This window comes from Athene noctua, chromosome Z, assembly GCF_965140245.1.
Source record: "Athene noctua chromosome Z, bAthNoc1.hap1.1, whole genome shotgun sequence".
NCBI classification, from domain to species: Eukaryota; Metazoa; Chordata; class Aves; order Strigiformes; family Strigidae; genus Athene; species Athene noctua.
This window is the reverse complement of record NC_134077.1, coordinates 40,374,607-40,400,580: the sequence shown is the minus strand read 5'-3', so window position 1 is coordinate 40,400,580 and position 25,974 is coordinate 40,374,607. Positions and strand designations below refer to the sequence as shown.

General features: G+C 45.3%; 2 protein-coding genes across 2 annotated transcripts in view; both read left to right on the top strand.

Annotated features, from left to right (window-relative positions):
• Positions 1-25,974, top strand: part of LOC141973285 (uncharacterized) — a 59,652-nt gene that overhangs the window by 2,673 nt on the left and 31,005 nt on the right. The window lies entirely within an intron of this gene.
• Positions 1,914-24,568, top strand: RGMB (repulsive guidance molecule BMP co-receptor b). The gene is given in 11 exon segments (XM_074931460.1): positions 1,914-1,935; positions 2,826-2,921; positions 3,137-3,219; positions 3,221-3,304; positions 3,307-3,483; positions 3,485-3,690; positions 10,596-10,650; positions 24,063-24,186; positions 24,189-24,365; positions 24,368-24,527; positions 24,529-24,568. Coding segments are annotated over 11 exon segments (1,224 nt in total).

Genomic DNA, 25,974 nt, shown 5'->3' with positions numbered 1-25,974 from the left:
CCCAGCAGCACTACAGGCTTGGGGAAGAGTGGCTGGAGAGCTGCCAGTCAGAGAGGGACCTGGGGGTGTTGATTAACAGCTGGCTGAATATGAGCCAGCAGTGTGCCCAGGTGGCCAAGAAGGCCAATGGCATCCTGGCTTGTGTCAGGATTAGTGTGGCCATCAGGGACAGGGAAGGGATCTTGCCCCTGTACTTGGCGCTGGTGAGGCCACACCTTGATTACTGTGTTCAGTTTTGGGCCCCTCACTACAAAAAGGACATAGAGTTACTCAAACATGTCCAGAGAAGGGCTACAAAGCTGGTGAATGGTCTGGAACACATGTCCTGTGAGGAGTGGCTGAGGGAACTGGGATTGTTTAGTCTGGAGAAGAGGAGGCTGAGGGGAGACCTCATCGCCCTCTACAGCTACCTGAAAGGAGGTTGCAGAGAGCTGGGTTTGAGCCTCTTTAGCCTAGTAGAAAGCGACAGGACAAGAGGGAAAGGCCTCAAGTTGCACCAGGGAAAGTTCAGACTAGATATTAGGAAGTATTTCTTTACAGAACAGGTTGTTAGGCGTTGGAATGGGCTGCCCAGGGAGGTGGTGGAGTCCCCATCCTGGTGGTGTTCAAGAGTAGGGTCAATTTAGAGCTTAAGGATATGCTGTAGGTGGGAACTGTGCTAGGCGAACGGTTGGACTAGATGATCTCTAGGGTCCTTTTCAACCTGGATGATTCTGTGTGTGATTCTGTGTGAAATTATATATGATTAAAATAACACAACTTATAACTGAAGGGAAATATAAGAAAAAATTTGGTGCTTTGAAAGTCAGCCTGTGAACCATATTGTCTCTGCCATTTTTCTTGGTGTAGATATTTTTTGTGTGACTGAAAACACAAAACTAGGGTGGTTTGGTTTTTGTGTGGTTTTTTTTTTTCCCCTGTTCTTTGCAAACGCCATATCAGATAAGATCAGATAAGAAATTTACCACTTATAAAATTCACGGTCACACTTGACTGCAGGTTAGAGACTTCCTACTACTACTCTGTTGTCTTTGTATTTTAGCAGGAGATTGTGTTAGCTACCCCATCACTGGCAAAACACATTGTCCTTTAATTCATGATTTAGATATTCAGAATAAGTTGTGTGTACTGACACACAGGAGCATCAGCTAAGGGGCAAGCAAAGAAATTGCTAATATCCTCATATCACTGTGTGAACTGCAGAAAGCAAGTCTGTTTAAAAATAAAAAGTGCTACAGTACTATTCAGGACATTTTCCACTCCTCATGCCTTGGAAGTTTAGAAACATTTTAATTAGGCCGTTAAAATCAGACTGGACACATGCCTATTTTACTTTGAGGACACACAAAACAAGTGGAAAAAGTTGTAAAGAGGGGTTTGAGGTCAGGAAAAGGAGTATCTGTTAGGTATATTGTATTTTCCCTTTTTTTTCACACTTCCATATATCTTTGCAAATGTTTTTGTGGAGTTCAAAATCTGCTTTATGACAGCTTGAAATTACAGATTAATGTACATACAGCTGAATTTTATAGGTCATAAAAGGAATGAATAAGTACAGCATGTTTTTAGTAGATAGTTTTGTGTGCTTATACAGGTATTTCTTGAAGTCCTGCACATATTCTTTGTGGAGGTCCATTTTCTGTTATGGCTGTTTTCAGCTCTTTGGATGGGAGGGAACCCAATCTCTCTTTTCACTTGGGTCATCCTGATTTTAACCCCTGAGGAATGTGTGTCTGTTTCCTTGAGTGCAGTGTGCAGTCTTGTTCATTTCATTTCTGCTCCTCATGAGTTCATGTGTAAAAGTTACTTGAAGAAGACTGTTTTTAACTGCTGTGTGAATCTGGAAGGATTTCAGATCATGACAGAGCTGTAGAGGGCTGTAAAACTCCAGTTTGCTTTCTGGAATGGTAATTATGCTTTCTTTCTGGAAATCAGGTAACTAGATAAGGTCTAACTGGTTTGTCTATGTAAACTGAACTGTGTACCTGTTGGGTATGTCTGATAAGTACTTTAGGTTCTCATAGGAAGAGGGTTTCTTTGCCCTTGTCATGTTACTGAATTACACTGTAAGAGGTACTGCTCTTGCAGTGTATGGATTCCTTAACTGACAACTTGCACTTCAGACAGCCGTGGCTTTTCTCACTCATTAGTACCAGAAAGTAAGCAGTGAAGCTTTAGCTATGACAGTGCCAGGGAAATAAACTGAATTTATGGCCTGCCCACTTCCCTCCCCTCTTTCCCCTTACCCTGCTTTCTAGAAGAGAAACATGGATTTCTGCTTTATTCAGCCTGTTTTTTTTCTAAACATATTACAGAATCACAGAATCATTCAGGCTGGAAAAGACCCTTGAGATCATCAAGTCCAACCATCAGCCCTACTCTACAAAGTTCTCCCCTACACCATATCCCCCAGTATCTCATCCAAATGACCCTTAAACACATCCAGGGATGGTGACTCCACCACTTCCCTGGGCAGCCTATTCCACTGTCTGACTACTCTTTCTGTGAGAAATGTTTTCCTAATGTCATTTAAACCTACCCTGTTGGAGTTTAAAGCCCATTCCCTCTTGTTCTGTCACTAATTATCTGTGAGAAGAGACCAGCACCAACCTCGTCCTTTCAGGTAGTTGTAGAGAGTGATGAGGTCTCCCCTTAGCCTTCTCTTCCTCAAACTAAACAGTCCCAGCTCCTCATAGGATTTGTTCTACAAGCCCTTCACCAGCTTCATTTACCACATCCTTCTGATGGGCAGGATTCTGTTTAAATGTTCAGTAACTTGTGTAAAGCACTGAAAGACTAAATGGAGACTTAATGATTAAATTAAGCACAGAGTTGCATCATCATCTGCATATCTGGAGAGAAATACTGGGCTCATACTTGGCAGGAGTTAGTGCTCTTAATTTCCATCTGGACAATATCAAGTAATGGATTAAGTCATGCATGGGTCATCTCAGCATTTGAGATGGTCTGTATTGCTATCTTTCTGCCTCCCAACCCCTTTTCCTGTATCATCTAGTGTATCCTTAATGGGTGAGCACTGTAAGTTGTCTTCAAGTTTTGTACAGTACCTGTGGATTTGGAATGTGGTATTGCAATTTTAAGAAGTTTGCTTGATTTCTGTCTGTTTTGCGCTTAGGTGACTGCCAGCTGCAAACAACTTGTTGAATCCAGAAGTGCACCACTGATTTTGTATTCTTAACTTCACATCTAAACTTGCCTCTTTGAGGGCTTTGATTTGGAGTTCTGCAAGGCCCTGCGAGCATACTCTGCCTGCACCTATCACAGTTCCAAAATATGTCGTGGAAAAACCTAGTCTACTATTCTGCAGTGCTTGGAATCAGTGATTTCATGAGCCAGAGAAACTGTTCCAAAGATGGACCCACATCTTCCACCAACCCTGAAGTGACCCATGATCCTTGCAGTTACAGTGGCCACACAGAAGCCAGAGAACATCAGGGAGTGGAGAATACTCCTACTACTACTTAACCTGTTTTGTGGGTTGTTTGGTGATCCTAATCTGAAGACTTTTAAAGATCACTTACAGACTTGCAAAGTGGAAGATGCTTGGCCTCTTATAGACAGTAACTACTTATCAGTGCAGGTGACTAATGTGCCTGTGGTCCCAGGATCCAGTGCTACTGCTACAAATAAGGTGTAGATTGTTCTTAAGCACTGTGCATACATACAAAAGTAAAAGGTCAAGACAGTAGAGCAAGTCACTTAGCTCTTAACAGTTAAGAAGTATAGTACCTTGAGAGTCTTCTATATAGTAGTCTAAAAAGGCTGTGTTGGTTTAAGCCCTGCCGGGACCGGAGACCACGTTGCCATTGCTCCTCCCCCCCCCTCAGCTGGTCAGGCTGGAAGGGAGGCACAAACCCCGGGTTAAAATAAGAAGAAATTTAATACAACAGTGTGATAAACAACCTGAACAACAACAGTAGCAATGATAACAACAATAAACAGCAATAACAGTAAGCAAGACAAAAGACAGACAGAGAAATACCGCAAGTGGTTATGGAACAAGCCCGCTGTGTGCTCCCCATCACCAAAGCGACAAAGGAAAAAGTTCCCGCGCTCCCATGCCCGGACCTGATGTCAGCATGGTATGAATAACCTGGCTGGAGATCCCTTCCCCCTTCTCTGCTGGGGAAACTCAACCCTATCCTCACTGAACCAGGACAGAAGGTAAAACCGTTAGCCTCTTCTGAGAATCAAACAAAACTTAAAGCAAGTCCTTTTCTTCCTTCTGCTGTTACTAGTGTTGGTTTTGTAGGACAAGGTATGGCAGTTTGTGAGGCATTAAGCTGTTTTCTTGTTTGTGAGGCTGCTGGACAACTGTTAGAGACATTTCAGTGCCTCTAATGCCTGTCTTTGGGTGGTGGAGAGGAAAGGAGAGATGCATATATACTCAGCAACATCTGTCTGAATGTCTTTAACGCCTCTGGGGGTCTCTTGGGGGCAGCAGAACAGAGAATAAATTAATGAGCATAAGTGGCAGTTTTTTCTCAGACATCGTGATGGGAGTTAAATGATAATGTTGTGCATTTAAACAGGCTTTACTTTTCTGTTTGTTACCATATAAGCTTTATAATCACACTGTGTGGGGAGAACCATTCTTTTTGGGTTGTCTACCTGAGAAAAGGAGGTGGAATGTTTTAGCTACGGTTCCTGTTTAAGGATGCTTAACTATGGTCAAGTTCTGGGTACTCTTGAAATTAATCAATGGTAGATTGATTTCTAGAGTGATTTGTGAACAGTGAACTTCTTGCTTAACCACATTCAAGAAACGCTTGCTTTCCTGAGTGATCTTGGCTTTCCTTTTGGAAATCATCTAATGCTGAACTGTCTTGTTTTCAGGTTGACTTCCTCTTTATTTCTCTGTTGTGCATGGCATCCACATGCTTTTCCTTTGCATTTTCTCCTCTGATACGAAATAGGAACGTGTCATGATAAAACGTCTTGTGGTGCTTCTGTATCACAGCAGCAGGCTGAAGAGGAATTACTGTATTTTGTTTTGTAACACTCCCAGCAGTTCTTGCTTCTGCGAAGTAGGCCCCAGCAGTATCACTGAAGCAGTCCCTAAATCTTCCCCAGACAGTTTGTCCTCCTCATCCCCAGTATTCATGAAAGAAGCAAAGTGTCTTTTGCACATATACTTCAAAGTGTCCTTGAGCTATGTTGACTTCAGCAAAGTTTACCATAAAAGCATGGGTATATGAAGAGAAATGTGAAGAAATCCTGCTTTGGATGATGCTTAGTGCTGTGTGATGGACTGAGCAGTCTTCAGCATTTCTAATGCAACCTTCAATTTTGTTTCATCCCAAAAGACCTGCTATGCATATCTATATATCTATCAAGTGATGTAATTTGAAATGAGGCTATTGCATCAAAATTTTACAATGAGTCTTTATGATTTTCTGTTGTTAAATCTCTCCACTCCCACCTTTTGGCTTAGGCCATTTTTCAGGTGGTGATAAATGATGTTTGGTTTCTCAGATACTCACGTGCTTCACGGCTGTTGCAGGCCTCTGTAAAGGGAAGCTGTGACATTTTCAGTTAGTGCTTGGAACGTTATGTAATGCATTCAAGTTTAAATTTTCCTATATGTATGTATGAACGCTAAAAGGTTTTGAGTGGCATTGCAAGACCCCTGTAGAAATGTCTTGTATGCTATGCAGTTATCTACCTATGAACTTTTAATAGCTGCCTTTCATGGATCACTTGTTCAGTCCTTTGCAGACTTCCCAGGAATATTTGATAGACCACTGGTCTAGTGTCATAAAACCTCCTGCTGTACATCTACTTATTCCCCAGTGCTTGATGAAATCAGTAGTAACTCATCAGGTTTGTGGTTTTGTTTATATATCCTTCACTGTCTTCCCAGCGACTGAAGTGGTAAGGAGAGCATTGGAATGTTTTCTCATTATGTTAGACATGAGGCAGGGCATGCAGTCCTATGCTGAAGGTAAAGCTGAGAAACATGAATAGCAAGTGTTTTTTCGGCTGAATCAGAGTCCTGTCTCATCAGTCTGCCTGACCTAAGTCTGCTTTATGCAGACTTAGACATGTCATAGATAGACGCACTGTTGAATCTCATCTGCTTCCCTGCTACTCTCTCTTAGGAAAAGGAATGGTCAGTAGCCAAATCTAATGTCATAGAAAACATTGAGACAGTCTTTCAATGTGCATATTCTACTGGTTGGGTATTCTGTTTATAGATACTTGCATAACATACTTGTAATCAGTGTTCCCTGCCTCTCTAGCTTTCCTATTTATGTACCTGAATGCTGACTGTAACCTTTCCAATACATATATTATGGCCATTTGTGTTTGAGGTAGTAATTGGGGAGGACGGGAAGTGTCTCTGAATTTTCGTAGCACCTTGGGTCTTCATTAGGGTTGGGGTATGTTCTGCATGATTTTGTGGTGATAAAAGCCCGTGCCCAAAAGTACAACCCAGTCATGACAAACATCTGGGGAGGAAAATTGACTTGGGAACTATTACAGTAAAATTATGAGTAAAACTAGGCAAGATTAAAATCTGTTCCTAGAATGACAGGAACCTTCTGTCCTGCATTAAAAAACAAAACAAACAACCACCAAACCAAAAGAACAACCAACAACCTTAAGATTTTTCCAGTCGCTGCCTGTTCAGTAAGTAGTGTCACCTTCTTGCATGTACCTCATATCTGTTTTTTAACATCTGGATGAAGTCTTGATTCTTAGGCAGGTTTCATCTGAGCTCTTTCTTCAGGAATTTTGCCTGTAGTAGGGGTAGAAGACTTGAATGCCTGAAATTGCATTTCTAGGTACAGGAGTTGGATTTATGTCTTGTGTGGTGGAAGGGCTAGACTGGGTTAAAGATTTTATGAGCAAATTCCTACCCTGGTATAGCCCTTGGGTTATTATCCATTATTGCTTTATCATGTAGGTATCAAGAAGTCCAAGGGCGATCGAAAGAGACTTCAGGGCCTTGGGACAACCAGTTAAGAGATCAGGAGCACAAGTAGTTTTTTATTCTATCCTTCCAGTTGCAGGGAATTATGTTGGAACAAACAGAAAGACCCAGATGATCGATATCTGGCTCCGTGACTTGCTGACATGGAGGTTCTGAACATAACTTATACGACCAATGTGATCAAGTTAATGCCACTTTATTAAAGGATACGCAGCAATTTATAGACTACTGTAAAGTACACGCACAGCTACCTGATTGCTAATAGGCTAAAGCTACTTGTCCACGTGCCCTTTTGCCCTCTGTGATTGGTTGCATTGTAGTGTCCATGCGTCGCTCTCCTGCTAGGCAAACATCTTGTTTTCCAGAGTCCAGCTTCCTTATCTTTTTGCTATGTATGCAGTTTCTCAGCCCCTTTGGCCTTGCAGGTGTTCTTCACCACAGCTACAGCCTGTTGTTACAGTGACACCACTTGGTCTGGATCGCTCATAATATGTCCGTTGTTTTCCAGCCATTCCACAGTGACTAGTGTAATCTGCAGAATTGTAAGTTTTTTGATCATGGGTCAGTCTACATGACACCAGGCCTGCCGGTGACATATGAGGCACAACTTTCGCAAAGAGGGGAAAGGAGCTTTGTGTAAGTTAGCAGGGCTCGTTGAAAGAGCTTTAAACTAGATTTGAATGGGGAAAGGGTTAAAACCAGGCCCATTAGTGATAAGCCTGGGGCAGCATGCCAGTGTTTGAGGGACAGTGTAGTAGGGAGGCCCTTCAGTCTGTTCCACACTGTGCTGAGCACACTGGAGCATGTTTGAGCTGTTTCTATACTGATGCACACAGCACTGTAGCCGTCTCAGTGGGGGTAGGGGTTGGAGATCCATGTGGCAGCAAAGACATAAGGTTTTTTGATGTGTTAGAAACCATGGAATCACCTGAGAGCAGTCACATAAGAATTAGGATTTCTCCTCAGTAAAAGGAAGAAGGATCAACAGCCCAACTGAAGTGCATCTACGCCAGTGCAGGCAGCATAGACAACAAACAGGAGTTGGAAGCCATTGTGTAGCTGGAGGACTATGATGTAATTGGAAACATGGTGAGATGACTTTCATAATCAGAGTGCTACAGTGCATGGCAGCAAAATCTTCAGAAGAGTTAGGCAAGGAGTGTGTTATGGAGTGTTTTGACTGTCTAGAGCTTGATGATGGTGATGAAAGTGTTGAGTGTTTATGGGTAAGAGTCAGGGGAAAGGCCAGCAAGGCAGATATCATGGTGGGAGTCTATTATAGACCATCCAACCAGGATGAAGAGACAGATGAAGTATTCTATAAGCACCTGGGAGAAGTCCCATGATTGCTAGCTCTTATTCTCATGGAGGACTTCAACTTAGCTGATGTCTGCTGGAAATACAATACAGTGGAGAGGAAGCACTCCAGGAGGTTCTGGAGTGTGTGGAAGATACTTCCTAACACAGTTGGTGAGTGAGGTAACTAGAGAAGGTCACCCCTGGAACCTGTTTTTTGCAAACAGAGAAAGGCTTGTGGGTGATGTGATGGTTGAAGGCTGTCCTGGGCACAATGATCATGAAAGATAGAGTTTCCGATACTCAGAGAAGTAAGGAGGGGGGTCAGCAGAACTGCTATCTTGGACTTCCCTTGGGAGGCAGTCCTGAAGGGCAAAGGAGTCCAGGAAGGCTGAACATTTTTCAAGAAGGAAATCTTAAAGGCACATGAGTAGGCTGTCCTTACGTGCTAAAAGATGAGTTGATGGGAAGAAGACCTTCCTGGCTGAACAGAGAACTTTGGCTGGAACTCAGGAAAAAAAAGAGAGTTTATGACCTTCGAAGAAGGAGCATGCAACTCAGGAGGACTACACAGATGTTGTGAGGTTATGCAGGGAGAAAATAAGGCTGGAAACCCAACTAGTTAATTTGGCTACTGCTGTAAAAGACAATAAAAATATTTCTATAAATACATTCACAACAAAAAGAGGGCTGAGGAGAATCTCTATTTTTTATTGAATATGGGGAAACATAGTGACAAAGGATGAGGAAAAGGTTGAGGTACTTAATGCCTTCTCTGCCTCAGTATTTAATAGTAAGACCAATTGTTCTCTGGGTACCCAGCCCCTGAGCTGGAAGACAGGCATAGGATGCAGAATGAAGCTCTATAACCCAGGGGGAAATGGTTAGTGACCTGCTACACCACTTAGACACACACAAGTCTATGGGTTCAGATAGGATCCACCCAAGGGTATTGAGCTAGCTGGTGGAAGTGCTCACCAAGCAACTTTCAGTCATTTATCAACAGGTAACCAGGGAGGTCCCATTTAACTCAAGGTTAGCAAGTGTGATGCCCATCTACAAGAAAGGATGGAAGGAGGATCTGGGGAACTACAGGCCTGTCAGACTGACCTCAGTGCTGGGAAGTTTATGGAACAGATCATCTTGAGTGCCATGTGTATTGGTTTGAGCCCAGACGGCAACTGTGCAGCTGCTTATCACTTGTTCCCCCATAGGGATGAGAACGAGAAAATAGAACAGAAAGGCTCTGGAATGGAGACAGGACAGGGAAGGATGACTCACCCATTGTGGTCATGAGCAAAAGACACACTAGTTAGGGGAAGAAAAAGAACATTAATTTAAACACCACCACCAATTAATTTAACAATTAGAGTAGGACATTGAGAACGACATCTTAAAAACACCTTTCCCCCACCCCTCCCTTCTTCCTGGGTTCAACTTCACTCCTGATTTCTCTACCTCCTCTCCCTGCAGTGGCACAGGGGATGGGGGTTGTGGTCAGTTTGTCACCTATTGTCTCTGCTGCTCCTTTCTCCTCAGGGGCAGGAGTCCTCTCACTCTTCCCCTGCTCCAGTGTGGGGCCCCTCTTATGGGAGAGGGTCCTCCATGGAATTTTTCTGACATTAGTCCTTCCCATGGGCTGCAGCTCTTCCTGTACTGCTCCAGTGTGGGTCCTTTGTGTGGGTTGCAGTCATCCCAGCAATTAACTGCTACAGTGGGGGCCTCCGTCAGAGTCTCAGTCTTCTTCAGGCACAGCTACCTGCTCTGGCATCTTCCACAGGCTGCAGGTGGGCATCTGCTCCACTGTGGACCTGCATGGGCTACAGGGGGACAGCTTGCTCTGTCACCACAGCTGCAGGAGGGGACTTCACTCTGGCACACTTCCCCCCTCCTCCTCCCCCCACCTCCTTTCTTCAGCTGACCTTGGTGTTTGCATACTATCTCCCTCACAACACCTTACAACCCTTCCTCCTCCCAAGTTCCCTTTCTTAAATATGTTATAACAGCAGCACAGCCACCATTGCTGGTTGACATGGTCTTGGCCAGAGCCGGGTATGACTTGGAGCCAGGGGAGTTTCAAGAAGCTTCATACAGGGGCCACATCTGTAGACTTCTCCCTGCACACACTATCCCAGCACACAATATCCCAGCACACAATCACATGGCATGTACATGACAGCTAGGTAATCAGGCTCAGTCAGCATTGTTTTATGAAAGGCAGGTCCTGCTTGACTAACCTGATCGCCTTCTGTGACAAGGTGACCAGCTTAGTTAATGAGGGAAAGAATGTGGATGTTGTCTGCCTGGACTTTAGTAAAGTCATTGACTCTGTTTCCCACAGCATTCTCCTGGAGAAACGGGCTGCTCATGACTTGGATGAGTGTACTGTTTGCTGGGTAAAAAACTGGCTCGATGACCAGGCAGAAAGAGTTGTGGATGAAGTTAATTCTGGTTGGTGGCTAGTTATAGCTGGTGTTCCCCAGGGCTCAGCACTGAGGCCAGTTCTGTTTGTCTTTATCCATGATCTGGATGGGAGGGATCAAGTTCACCTTCAGTCAGTTTGAGGATGACACTGATTTGGGTGGGAGTGTTGATCAGCTTGAGGGTAGAAAGGCTCTCCAGAGGGATCTGGACAGACTGGATTGATGTGCTGAGGCCAGTTGTATGAGATTCAACAAGGCTAATTGTTGAGTCCTTCACTTGGGTCATAACAACCCCATACAATGATTGGGAAAAGGTAGTAGGAAAGCTGCCCAGCAGAAAAGGACCTGGAGGTGTTGATTTACAGCCACCTGAATAGGAGCCTGCAGTGCGTCCAGGTGGCCAAGAAGGCCAACATTATCCTCGCTTGTATCAGAAATAGCATGGCCAGCAGAATTAGGGAAGTGATTGTCTGTTTGTAGCTGACGCTTTTGCAACTGCACCTTGAATACTGTGTTCTGCTTTGGGTCCCTCGCTACAAGACAGACACTGAGGTGCTAGAGCATTTCCAAAGAAGAGCAGCAAAGTTGGTGAAGGGTCTAGAGAACAAGTCTAATGAGGAGCCGCTAAGGAACTGGGGTGTTTAGCCTGGAGAAGTCTGAGGGGAAGCATTATTGCTATCTGCAGCTACCTAGGAGGTTGTAACGAGGTGGCTGTCAGCCTCTTCCCAAGTAGGAAGTGATAGGACAAGAGGAAACTGCCTGAAGTTGTGCCTGGGGAGTTTTAGTTTGGATATTGTGAAAAATACCTTAATTGAAAGGGCTATCAAGCATTGTAACAGGCTGCCCAGGGAAGTGTTTGAGTCACCATCCCTGAAGGTGTTTAAAAGATGTGTAGAGATGTAGGGCTTAGGGACATGGTTTAGTGGTGGACTTCATAGTGTTAGGTTAACAGTTGGGCTTGATAATTTAAGGGTCTTTTCCTAAATGATTCTATGAGTATGAAATCCATAATAAAACACCAACATACAGTCAGACCTACACCATTGACACCACTGTAATGGTATTATGACATTAGTGAAGACTAGTATGAGAACTCAGAGTTGACAGTGTTGTTTTTGTTTAAGACACACAAACCAAGCAGCTTTTTGTGGATATATGAAGCTTCTACAGATACATGAAGGTCTTCTAGAAACTTAAGTTTGGCAGATCAGTAACACCGTCCTTGAAAGACTTTGCATGTGCAGTGGGATTTAATTTGATGATTAAGAATCATCAAGATTGGAAAAGACCTTGAAGATCACCTAGTACAACCATTAACCTAACACTGACTATTCTCAACTACACCATTTCACTAAGTGCTATGTCAGCCTTTCTCTTAAACACCTCCAGGGATGGGGACTCCGCCATGGCCCTGGGCAGCCTATTCCAACACCTAACAACCCGTTCTGTAAAGAAATGCTTCCTAATATCCAGTCTAAACCTTCCCTGGTGCAACTTGAGGCCATTAACTCTTGTCCTATGGCTTGTTACTTGGTTAAAGAGACTCATCCCCAGCTCTCTGCAACCTCCTGTCAGGTAGTTGTACAGGGCAATGAGGTCTCCCCTCAGCCTCCTCTTCTCCAGACTCAACAACTCCAGTTCCCTCAGCTGCTCCTCATAAAGACATGCGCTCCATACATGGTGAAGACCAGCTTTATTGCCCTTCTTTGGACATGCTTGAGTAATTCAATGTGCTTCTTGTAGTGAGGGGCCCAAAACTGAACACAGTAATCGAGGTGCGACCTCACCAGGGCTGAGTACAGGGGTAAGATCCCTTCCCTGTCCCTGATGGCCACACTATTTCTGATGCAAGTCAGGATACTATTAGCCTTGTTGGCCACCTGGGCACACTGCTGGCTCCTGTTCAGCTGGCTGTCAGTCAACACCCCCAGGTCCCTTTGTGACTGGCAGCTCTCCAGCCACTTCTCCCAAAACCTGTGGCACTGCTGGGGTTTGTTGTGGCCCAAGGGCAGCCCCCGGCATTTGGCCTTATTGAAACTCCTCCAGCTGACCTCAGCCCATGGCTCCAGCCTGTCCAGGTCTCTCTGCAGAGCCTCCCTACCCTCGAGCAGTTCAATACTCCCACCCAATTTGGTGTCATCTGCAGACTTACTGAGGATGCACTCGATCCCCTGGTCTAGATCATCAATAAAGAAGTTAAACAGCAGTGGCCCCAAAACCGAGCCCTGAGGGACACCACTCATTACTGGCCATCAACAGGATTTAACTGTGTTCACCACAACTCTTTGGGCCTGGCCCACCAACCAGTTTTTTACCCAGCAAAACGTATGCCTATCCAAGCCATGAGCAGCCATTTTTGCCAGGAGAATACCTCGGGAAATGGTGTCAAATGACTTCCTAAAGTCAAGGTAGATAACATCCACAGCCTTTCTCTCATCCAATAAGCAGGTCGACCTGTCGTAGAAGGAGATCAGGTTTGTCAAGCAGGACCTGCCTTTCATAAACCCATGGTGACTGGGCCCAATCATCTGGTTGTCCTGCATGTGTTGTATGATGGTACTCAGGATGAGCTGCTCCATCAGCTTCCCGAGTGCTGAAGTCAAGCTGACAGGCTTCTCATTTCCCAGATCATCCTTCTGACCCTTCTTATATAGGGGCATCACACTGGCCAATTTCCAGTCTGTAGGGACCTCCACAGTCAGCCAGGACTGCTGATAAATGATGGAAAGCAGCTTGGCAAGCACCCCAGCCAGCTCCTTCAGCACCCTCAGATGTATCCCATCTGGTCCTATAGAGTTGTGTATGTCTATGTGATGCAGTAGGTCACGGACTGTCTCCTGGCTTGCAGGGGGGTTGTTCTCCCAGTGTCTCTGTCTTCTGGCTGAAGAGTCTGGATTCCCTCAGTACAACTAGCCTTGTTACTAAAGACCAAGGCAAAGAAGGTATTAAACACCTCAACATTTTCTTCATCAAGTGTTACTATGTATACTCCTGTGTCTAGCAAGGAATCGAGGCTCTCCCTGGTCTTTCTTTTGTTGTTCACATACTTATAGAAAGATTTCCTGTTACTCTTGACTGCTGAAGCCAGATTAATTTCCAGCTGGGCTTTAGAACTCCTGATTTCCAACCTGCATATCCTCACAGTGTCTGTGAACATTGTGAGTGTCTAGCCCCTTCTTCCAAAGGCTGTAAACCCCTTTTCTCCCTGAGCTCTAGCCAAAGCTCCCTGCTTAGCCATGGTTGTGTGTTGGTTTAGGCCCTGCCAGGACTGGAGACCATGTTACCGTTGTCCCTCACCCACCGTCGGACACAAGTAGGACACAAACCCTGCGTTAAAATAAGAAGAAACTTAATACAACAGTGTAATAAGCAATCTGAACAACAACAGTAGCAATAATAACAACAATAAACAGTAATAACAGTAAACAAGACAAAAGATATACAGAGAAATACCGCACTGGATACAGACAGCTCGCTCACGATGCTCCCCTCCACCAAAGCCACAAGGGAAAAAGTTCCCGTGCTCCCGCGCCCGGACCTGACGTCAGCATGGTATGAATAACCCGCCTGGAGATCCCTTCCCCCTCTCTGTTGGGGAAACAACCCTATCCTAGCTGAAACAGGACATAATCCACCCCTTTATTCTATACCATCTGCGTCATGTCCAGCTGCCATTTAGCAGTTAACAAGAACAAAAAACCAATTTACAAAGGCACAGCATAATTCACGGCATGTTCTCACCCAGAATCAAGTCCCCCTGTGGTACTCATTGGACCTTTCCATTGTCCTGCATCACCCACCAGGTACACCCAGGTCCTTGAGCAAAACCAATCCTGTGGATGGGTTTGCCTTTAACTTTGCCTGGCACAGGAAAAAACCAGACCATTTTTCCCAAGATATTCCTCATGTGCACTACAGGGACTTTATCCCCATCTACAGCATGTGGAGGATTTGACTGAGCTGGGCCAGCTCGACTGGCAGATCCTCTTGTGTTGACTAGCCAGTGGCCTTTGCTAGATGCATGTCCCAGTCTCTGAAGGTCCCACCTCCCAGTGCTTTCAATGTGGTTTTTAACAGTCCATTGTAGCGCCTGATCTTCCCAGAGGCTGGTGCGTGGTAGGGGATATGGTAGAACCACTCGATGCCATGCTCTTGTGCCCAGGCACTTATGAGGTTGTTTCGGAAGTGGGTCCTGTTGTCTGACTCAATTCTTTCTGGGGTGCCGTATCACCACAGGACTTGGATTTCAAGGCCCAGGATGGTGTTCCGGGCGGTGCCATGGGGTGCTAGGTAAGTTTCCAGCCATCCAGTGGTTACTTCCACCATTGTGAGCACATGGCGCTTCCTGTGGCGGGTCTGTGCAGTGTGATGTAGTGGATCTGCCAGGCCACTCCATATCTATATTTCAGCCATGGCTCTCCATTTCACTGGGGCTTCACCCGCTTGGCATGTTTGATTGCAGCACACGTCTCACATCCGTGGATGATCTCTGCAATGGTGTCAATAGTGAGGTCCACCCCTCGATCTCGAGCCCACTTGTGTGCTGCATCTCTACCTTGGTGGCCCGAGGTCTCATGGGCCCACTGGGCTATGAACAGTTCACCTTTGCGCTGACAGTCCAAGTCCACCTTAGCCACTGATCTTAGCAGCTTGGTCTGCCTGCTGGTTGTGTCGATGTTCATCAGTGGCCCGACTCTTGGGTACATACATGGTGCACCTTCACAGCGAGGTTTTCCACATGGGCTGCAATGTCCTGCGATACTTCAGCAGCCCAGACAGTTTTACCCTTATGTTGCCAGTAGCTCTGTTTCCATTGCTGCAACCATTTCCACAAGGTATTCGCCATTGTCCATGAGTCGGTGTAGAGGTAGAGCCATGGCCACTTTTCTCACTCCGCAATATCCAAACCAAGCTGGATGTCTTTCACCTCTGCAAACTAGCTAGATTCACCCTGTCCCTCAGCAGCTTCAGTGACCCGTCGTGTGGGACTCCATACAGCAGCCTTCCATCGTCAGTGTTTTCCCACAATGCGACAAGACCCATCAGTGAACAGGGCATATCGCTTCTCATCCGGCACCTCGTTATATGGTGGGGCCTCCTTAGCACGTGTCACCTCCTCTTCTGGTGACATCCCGGAAACTTTGCTCTCTGTCCAGTTCGTAGTCACCTCTAGTATCCCTGGGCAGCTGGGGTTCCCTATTCGAGCCAGTTGTGTTATCAATGCAACCCATTTACTCCACGTGGCATCTGTTGCATGATGCGTGGAGGAGGCCTTTCCTTTGAACATCCACCCCAGCACCGGCAGCCGGGGTGCCAGGAGGAGCTGTGTTTCAGTGCGACCACTTCTGAGGCAGCCCGAACTCCTTTGTACGCTGCCAGTATCGCCTTCTCAGTTGGTGTGTAATTAGCTTCAGAGCCTTTGTATCCCTGGCTCCAAAAGCCTAGAGGTCGGCCTCGGGTTTCCTCAGGTTCTCTCTGCCAGAGGCTCCAGGTAGGGCCATTCTCCTCAGCTGCGGTGTAGAGCATGTTCTTAACCTCCTCCCCTTCCTGGACTGGCCCAAGGGCTCCTGCTTGGGCAATTTCTCGTTTAATCTGTTTAAAGGATTGTTGTTGCTCAGGGTCCCGTTCAAAATCGTTCTTCTTACGGGTTACATGGTAGAGAGGGCTCACAATTAGGCTGTAGTTCGGAATATGCATCCTCCTAAACCCCACAGTGCCCAGGAAAGTCTAAGTCTCCTTTTTAGAGGTTGGTGGGGCCATGGCTGTTATCTTGTTTATCACCTCCATTGGGATGTGGCGATGCCCATCTTGCCATTTTATTCCTAGGAACTGAATTTCCCTTGAAGGCCCCTTAACTTTCTTTTGCTTAATGGTAAAGCTGGCCTTCAGGAGGATTTCAATTATCTTCTTTCCTTTCTCAAAGACTTCCTCGTCTGTGTTCCCCCATACAATAATGTCATCAATATACTGTAGGTGTTCTGGAGCCCCACCTTTCTCCAGTGCAGTATGGACCAGTCCATGGAAAATGGTGGAGCTGTGTTTCCACCCCTGGGTCAATTAATTCCAGGTGTACTGGATGCCTCTCTAAGTGGATGCAAACTGTGGCCTGCATTCTGGCACTGTCTGAATGGAGAAGAACGCATTACCAATGTCAGTCGTGGCGTACGACTTGGCTGCCTTCGACTCCAGTTCATACTGGAGCTCTAGCATGTCCGGCACTGCAGCACTCATGGCTGGCGTAACTTTGTTCAGGCCACGGTAGTCCACAGTTAGCCTCCATTCGCCATTAGGCTTTCTCACTGGCCCTATAGGGCTGTTGAAGGGTGAGTTAGCTTTGCTGATAACCCTCTGGCTTTCTAGTTGACGAATCAGCTGATGGATGGCGACATGGAATCTCGGTTGGTGCGGTGCTGCTGCCGGTGCACTGTCCTGGTAGCAATCGGCACTCCCTGCTCCTCAACGTTAAGCCACCCCACCACTGAGGGATCCTCTGAGAAGCCGGGTAAGGTGGACAACTGTTCAACCTCCTCCAGGGCAGCTACACCAAAAGCCCACCGGTACCCTTTTGGGGCTCTGAAGTACCCTCTCCTGAGACAGTCTATGCCCAGGATGCACGGGGCATCTGGGCCAGTCACAATGGGGTGCTTATGCCAGTCCTTCCCAGTCAGGCTCACTTCAGCTTCCAATAGGGTCAGCTGTTGGGATCCCCCTGTCACTCCGGAGATGCAGATGGATTCAACCCCACTGTAGCTCGATGGCATCAGGGTGCACTGTGCTCCAGTGTCCACCAAAGCCTTATACTCTTGTGGGTCTGATGTGCCAGGCCATCGGATCCACACTGTCCAGTAAATCCAATTATCCCTTTCCTCCACCTGGCTGGAGGCAAGGCCCCTCTAATCCTGCTCAGCATCACTCATTTATTGTAAGAATCCCTTCTGCAAGAAGGATTTACTGGTCCCCTCAAGAGGGTCAGACATAATGTTGGCCATTCTGTTCTGTCTGGGGGATTTCCAACTGGACACCAAAGATGTGTTTTTCTTGGAGGACTCCCCTTTTGTGATGGTCTTCCCATTCAGCTGCTCTACTCGTGCAGCTAGGGCGGGAGCGGGCTGTCCATCCCACCTCCTCATGTTTTCTCCATGGTTGCGGAGGAAAAACCATAGGGTGCCTCATGGTGTGTACCTTCTACTGCCTTTCTATTGCTTGGGGAAACGTTTACTTCTAATGGCTGAGACATCAGCCTGTGCAGGTGGAATGTAGAACATGTCCTCTTCCATTTTCTGGACCCTCTGAGAAAGCTCTTTACAGCGGAAACCCAGGAATTGAATGGACATTTCCCTCATATTGCCAGAGCTTGCCAACCACTCCATCCACTTTTTGAGTATGGGTGTCTTGCCACCAGGACACTATTGCCAATGCTTTCGAGTGTGCTTCTGGTGCACTCTTCAGGAACTTTCACCACATCAGGTGTGTGCAAGGGGCCTGATCTGGGTCCATGGGTGACTGCTCATCTTTCATATCACCATAAACCATATTAAACACAGCCAGTTCCCTGAGATATGAATGTCTTTCTCAATGGTGGTCCATTTGCTTAACCGACATAGTACATTATCCATGTATGGGTACCTTTCTCTTACACTGAGCAGGAGTCGTCTCCACAGGCTGAGGGTTTGAATCTGTCTCCCTTTTGCCCTGTCAATGCCAGCCTCCCTGGCCAAAGATCCCAACTGCTTGGCCTCTCTCCCCTCCTTTCAAAAGCACTAGCTCCATTGTCCAAGCATCAGAGCAGCCAGGTGCAAATCTACTCGCCTCCCAGGCGGCCGAAATCTCTCCGCGTATCTCACAAATCAGTTGGGGATAGAGACTGGGTGATCACCTCTGGCCCTTCCTCCTGTTCCCTTGCTGGGCCTGGCTCATCCCCATCCCCCACTTTGCAAGCTGACTTTCTGGTATATTTTGTTTTCTGTATCGGGGTGACTGATACTGGCACTGGCTGTCTCTCTGGCTCAGCTGCTGTGCTGGTGGAGGCGACTGGTACTGGCTCTGCCTGTCCCCCCTGGCCCAGGTGCTGTACTAGTAAGTTCACTCTCAGATCCTGCAGCCCTTTCTCCCCCTTGAGAGCAGTGAGTAATATTAAAGAGGTTAGGGGTGGCATGGGCAAGTCTCCAGCACTTCGTAATGAGTTGTGTCTCCCGGGTTTTGTCTGGTTGGCGACACACCTTTTTTAAGCACTGCACCAGTTTATCAGGGCTCTGCATTTGTTCCAGGGTGAAATCCCAAAGCATTAGGGGTGACCACTGTCTCAGGTGCTTGCCTATCTCTTCCCACATACCTTGCCACTCAGTATTATCTGACCTCGCGGCAGGTTTCCAGGTACTGCTATTGTTAGAGAAGTGCTGTGTGGCCAAATCAAGACGTGGCAGACAGCCAGAAAGCATTGTGCCACAAACACACTGGCCTGGATGCTCCAAGGATAGCTAAAACTCTCAAAACCCAAGAGGATCTCTTCGTCTGGCTCACCCATAGAAGGGGTGAGAACCCTAACAATAGCCCAGGCCTCAAACAGGTACCGGCCCACCCCCACAAACAACAATACAAATGCATTATAAGCAGTCAGTAGCCAGTATAGCAAAACAAGACCCTTTACACATTTTCCACTGACAACAAACACCAGCACTGGGATCATACACTGGATATAAGGATTAATCCAGTCCCACCACGCAAGCAAGTGGGCCAGCATTGCAAATATATCTTATCAAACAATACAAATACAAACTTAAAAAATTACACCCAACAGATTTCTCTGACACACTCTGGTCAGGGTCTGTCTCTTTTTGATCCTTATTTCAACCCTCTTGAGCCCCAGGTTGGGCACCAAAAAGGCTGTGGTGGTTTAGGCCCTTCCAGGACCAGAGACCACATTACCATTGTCTCTCCCTGACCCTCAGCTCGGACAGGCTGGAAGTGAGGCACAAACCCTGGGTTTGAAATAAGGAAAAATTTAATAGAACAGTGTAACAAATAACAATCTGAACAACAACAATAGCAATAACAACGACAGTAAACAGTAATAACTGTAAACAAGACAAAAGGTACACATAGAAATACCGCAAGGGACACAGCCAGCTTGGCGTGCGTGCTTCCTTGGACAAAAGCCCAAGGAAACTGTTCCCTCTCTTGGTGCATGGACCTGACGTCAGAATGGTATCGAATAACCCAGCTAGCGCCCTCTCCCCACTGCTGGGGAAAGAACCCTATCCTAGCTGAACCAGAACAAACATCTTTATTGGTGATCTAGATGAGGAGATCGAGTGCACCCTCAGAAAGTTTGAAGAATACACCAAGTTGGGTGGGAGTGTTGATCTGCTTGAGGGTAGGGAGGCTCTGCAGAGAGACCTGGACAGGCTGGAGCCATGGGCTGAGGCCAATTGGAGGAGTTTCCATAAGGCCAAATGCCGGGGGCTGCCCTTGGGGCACAACAACCCCCAGCAGTACTACAGGCTTGGGGAGGAGTGGCTGGAGAGCTGCCAGTCACAAAGGGACCTGGGGTGCTGATTGACAGCCGGCTGAACAAGAGCCTGCAGTGTGTCCAGGTGTCCAATTAGGCCAATGGCATGCTGGCTTGTATCGGGGTTAGTGTGGCCATCAGGGACAGGGAAGGGATCTTACCCCTGTACTCAGCCCTGGTGAGGTCGCACCTCGATTACTGTGTTCAGTTTTGGGCCCCTCACTACAAGAAGCACATTGAATTACTCAAGCGTGTCCAAAGAAGGGCAATGAAGCTGGTCTTCACCATGTATGGAGCGCATGTCTTTATGAGGAGCAGCTGAGGGAACTGGAGTTGTTGAGTCTGGAGAAGAAGAGGCTGAGGGGAGACCTCATTGCCCTGTACAACTACCTGACAGGAGGTTGCAGAGAGTTGGGGATGAGTCTTTTTAACCAAGTAACAAGCCATAGGACAAGAAGTAATGGCCTCAAGTTGCACCGTAGAAAGTTTATACTGAATATTAGGAAGCATTTCTTTACAGAACGGGTTGTTAGGTGTTGGAATGGGCTGCCCAGTGAGGTGGTGGAGTCCCCATCCCTGGAGGTGTTTAAGAGTAGGGTTGACATAGCGCTTAGGGATATGGTGTAGTTGAGTATGGTCAGTGTTAGGTTAATAGTTGCACTAGGTGATCTTCAAGGTCTTTTCCAAACTGGATGATTCTGTGTTTCTGTGAAATTTGCTTCCTATCCCTTTGCAATGAGTTCTTGAGTATCTCTTAGTACTAGGTTGTGAGATAGAGGTAGGGGCCTTACAGAACTCTGGTTTTGCTGATCTGCCCTATGGGTTAGATGGATGTCACATGACAGAAAAGAGACTATCCAAACCTAATATATTGAGCTGCAGTGTTTAGTTATGAGTATGTCCTTGACAAGTCTTGATGGTCGCTGTTGATTCTCTGAAGCATCCTTGCATGGTATGTGGGGTCTTCATTCACTTAACAGTTTTTCAGGCCTCAAACAGTATTGTTGCTTTAGGGTGAAGGCTGCTATTCTTCCTCTGTGTCTGAAATTGTAGCATTTCAGTCTTGCAGAAGAGGGAGCTTTGGAGAGAATAGTTCAGTGGCTGCTTCCTGATAATTTTTGCCACATTCCTTGCTTACTGTTTTATCATGCAGCCAGTTCAGTGTTTCATTAAAACCATTAACTCTTTTTGACTCCAGGCTTGTTCAGGTGCTGAGCAGATTTAGAGCTTTACTTCTGCTGAAATGTAAATCATTCTTTTCCTTGCAAAGTAATGTAAAAGTGCTCGAGGAAGTAGGAATGACTTTTTGTTTGAGCAGTCTGAGAGAGAAGTCTGTTTCATTAAAACTGTGTTATATAAAATGCAAGAAATGATTTACTGAATGAAGGTCTGGATTATATGCAGAAATACTAATCACTTGACAGATTCTCAGGTTTCACTAAGCATAGAGTTATGAGGTGGTCTTCACAGAAACAGGGGCATTTATGCATTTTCTGGATTTTGGACACAGGCATTCAAGCTTAGCTGTGGTCCACAGACATCAATTTACTAAATTGGCTGACTACAGATGGTCTCAAGCTAGGTGTTTACCTGATTAATGAAATCAAAATAGCAAGTATTGTCAGTTTGTGTGTGAGACAAAGACTGACAGAGCATGGACAAACTGGGACAAAGCAAACATCGAAAACTAATGTAATACTGTATAGGGTATGTCTGCATTCTCCAAAGAAATTGTTGCAGTAGGAGGAGAGAGAAGGGAAGACTTCTGTCTTATATGACTGATATGGAGAGGTGAGGCTAATGAGGGTAGAGGTTTTGTTTGGATTGTATGCAATCAGCTGTTTATTTAACTTCTAGCTCTTACTTCAGAGCAGAGGGGCAGGAAACAAAAGCTGTTGTGCAGAAGTGGGCTGGTTAACTGAAATTACAATGTGACATTTTAAGGAAAAAGTGTAATGTTAGATTGAAAATGCCTTCTAATATGTTTTGAAGTTTTCTGGATCTTGTAGCAGACTGCTTAAATCATAGACTGCAAAGTAATTTTTATGTAATCAGTCAGTGATTAAAATAATGATTAAAATACTGATTCATTGTGCAAATTCCCTTTGATCTTTTCAAGAAGTCATTCCCCTCTAAAACTGTGAAAGAAGTAGCATACCCATTTCTAATATTTATGTGTGATTCCTCATCATACTTTCTATTTTAGGGAAAGACACTAGACCCTCCAAACTTGGTCTGCCAAATAGCATGATTACTCCCTTCAAGAAAGACTGGAGAACCTACTCTTTCTGTTGTGGCTTATTCAATAAGTGCGAAGTTTTAAAAGGCCAATCATAATCTTAAAAAAATAATTGCTTTACGCTCCTGGATTCAGTATTGGAAGTCACTCTTCAAAGGCATGTCTTTGAGTATCTTTCAGTCTTGCTTTGTTTCTCCATGGGCACATATTCTACCAACAGTGGACTGGAAGTGTCAAAGCTCCCAGTTCCTAGGAGTAATGGATCCAGGATCTCTAAGTAGTCATTTGCTAGTCCTTTTTTGTCATACATCTCTCATCTCACTGTCTGTTGTGTTGATGGCTGATAAAGCACTAAATACTTCAGTGCTTTTAAAATAGTCTCACACAGCTAATCCTGGTAACACATTCAACAGCTGTACAGTACCCCATGCAGCCAGTGTATAAGAAGTGATGAGAATATTGTGAGTCGAGGAAGCTGAGTTCTCTTGTACCTTTCCATGATTTTGGACAGTCTCTTTCTGGTTTGGCTGTAGTAGCTAGCATTGTCGGAATTACTTGGCACTTAACACTTCTCTGTGACTACAGCATACATTCCAGAGTATTAAGAAACCATCAGACAGGAGGGAGTTGTGATCCTTAATTAAATATAAAGCCTTTACCTTTACTGAGCTTGTGACTGTTTCCAGTTGCTACTAGTCTTGCTTCCAGGCCAACCTAAGAACAAATTTAACAATTGCTATGTGATAAAATACTGCTTTAAGCATGTGTACAAACTGTTTTCCTTTAGGCATGAGTTGAGGACAACTATCAAACTGTGAGGTAGTGGGCAGTCCCAGGTATGTCCAGCTGCAAAATGGAAAAGGGATTGAAGTAATTTTTTTTTTTTCACTAACTTTGTGCTTCCCCCCCCCCCCAATAACTATTATTTTTAAATCATACCAAGACTACTTGGAATTGCATATGTACAGGGACCTGTAAAGAGTTATAATGTTAACCATCACTAGTGTTTTACTAGCGTTTCTTTTTCCTGTATTTTACTGCAAAGTATGTAATTTCATTTATACTTTTTTTCCTAACTACCCTCTGTAGTCATTAACCACTTGTAAGATGTTTTGAAACCTATAGCTTCTTGCTTAGTGAAGCTGAGAGAGATCTTGGACAGTCTGAAAAATTCCCTGAGTGCATCCCCAATAGCAGGAACCTAAAAAACCAAGTGTCTAAGAAGACACCAGTGTCAAGATAAGAGATTGGTAGCTGGTCTAAACTAACCCCCTTGGAACAAACAGGAGCTGAAGGACGGATGAGGTAACTCTATGACCATATATGGACACGAGAAACCTGAAGTTCAACTAATGGACAGTGTGAGAAAGGCTATGTGGAGAAGACCCTCACTCTGTTTTTACTACACATGCTCAGACTATGTAAATGAATTCTGAGAACCCATTAGCATAAGACTGCCTTTTCTAAGAAATCTGATTAATATGTATGCTTTTTGTGTGTATTAGTCAGAGTGTTTTGTTAGTAAGTGTGGCACTTGTGATGGAGCGATCTCCAGTGCTGCCCAGCACTGTGAATAAAGAATACCTACTTAACAGTTATACTCAATCCTAACTGTTGAGTGAAGCTCTTTGTTTCAAGAAAGTGTATCAAGCAGTGACTAATGACTTAGCTGCAGCTTTTGTTGATGGTACAACAAGTGGAGGTGATGGGTATACTAAGAGCTTGCAAATTGTGGAGAAAGTCAGTGGCAAATACATCAAAATGCAACCAGGTACATTGGAACCACGGTGTATATACTCCAGCTTGGACACTACTTAACATTGGCCATTCGCATGCCTCAAGAGTTGGTCATGGCCTACGAGGAGAGTCACGATCTGCAGCTGTGTGTGAACAGTTGTCCTTCAAGTGAATGTATTGGTGGTAGTGGCCACTTACTGCTGCCTGTGATGGGGCAGTTACTCCCTCAGGGTGGTGGTGCTCACTGGAAACTGCCACCACCAAATGCCATGAGAAGATGCTGGTGAAGTACATCTATTTTTATTCATGTGTGTTTGACCTACTCACCACTGGTGATGCTAACTTCACGGCTGCTGCTCACAGTCTTACAGGATGTGGAGGCACTGCACCCCAGAAAAGAGCACTAGCATATCTGCCCCAGCAGTGGAGGTGGTGGTATGGGCAAGGGTAGCATATTCTTTGTCAGTCTGGGACTTGTGTGCTTGATCCTTGTTGTGTTTTTATAGGGGTTTTTGTCAATAACAAAGTTTTGAAATATATATTGTTATAATATATTGAGTAAAGATGAGTATATATGTATATACTGTTTTGCGGAGAAATCACTCTATAACTTCTGGAGTTATAAAGTGGGTATGTTTATTCAGCGCTGGGCGCATGGGGGATTGCTCCACCACAAGTATGCGCATCGTTTGCAGCTCCCGTCCGGCTTATATGTTACAGAATAGTGCATATTCATAGAACGCCTATACATATACATAGTCTACCCCCGCCTCCCTCGCTTCTCATAGTAATCAGGTCTCCTCCGCTTGTGCCTGCGTATTGAGCTCCTTTGGCCTTGTTCAGTGGTCGCAGATTTATGGGCGAGGGTCGCATAGATGAAGTATCTCCTCTTCCTCGCTAATGAACTTTTCAGCTCGTCGTTCTGCACAGCCTGTTGTTCCCTGGGCCCTGGCCAAACCACCAGGTCAGTTTGTGCTAGAATCTAGGATGATTTGTTGCTGGAACATAAAACTTCCAAGGACCATAAGAAACTTCTCTTTGGGCTAGGAGATAATCGCCTAGCAACATTATCAACACCTGGTATGTCTTGTTCGAACAGTCCCATATGCCTCCCCTTGTTTTTGCGCAGACCTTGCACCATCAGTCTAAGATTGTTTAGACTCCCTGTCTCATTCCCCCCTTTTCTTCTTACTTAGTAAATTCTTTTACTACCTATTTATCTACCTCTTAACCTATTTCCCTTGCCCTATAATATGTTAGTACTATCCTACAAATTAGTTAGTTTATTGCTTAAAGCTCGGATTGTGATATAAAGTGTCATACATAGCTTGCAAGCGTTTTGTAAGTCTCCAGATCCATACATATATAGCTACAGTAAGGATCAACAAAATTGCTACAGATATTAATAAAGCAACCACTGGGTGAAGGGCTGTGTTTAAGATGCCAGTAGTTGTTGGCGACCATCCGAAGAGTGTATCCCACCAATTATGTTTCCCTTCCTGCTCAACCATCTTTAAGACCTTCTTTATCCTTTCCCCATCATGAAAGGTTGTGAGTAAAGTTTCTTGCCCTTTTTCCTTAACTTCTTCCAGTATCCGGTGTAAGTCTGGGTGTTTTAATAAGCTTTCTAGATGACTGACATTTAACCCTATGGGGATGGGAAGTATCGTTACCATGAGGCTGCTTCTCAAGAGGGAATGTGTAACCACCAGGGCAGAGTAAGTGAAATCACACCCCAGGATGATGGTGAAATTACAAATACAATAATTTAGATGCTGTATCAATTTCTTCTCTTGCCCATCTATGATTATTG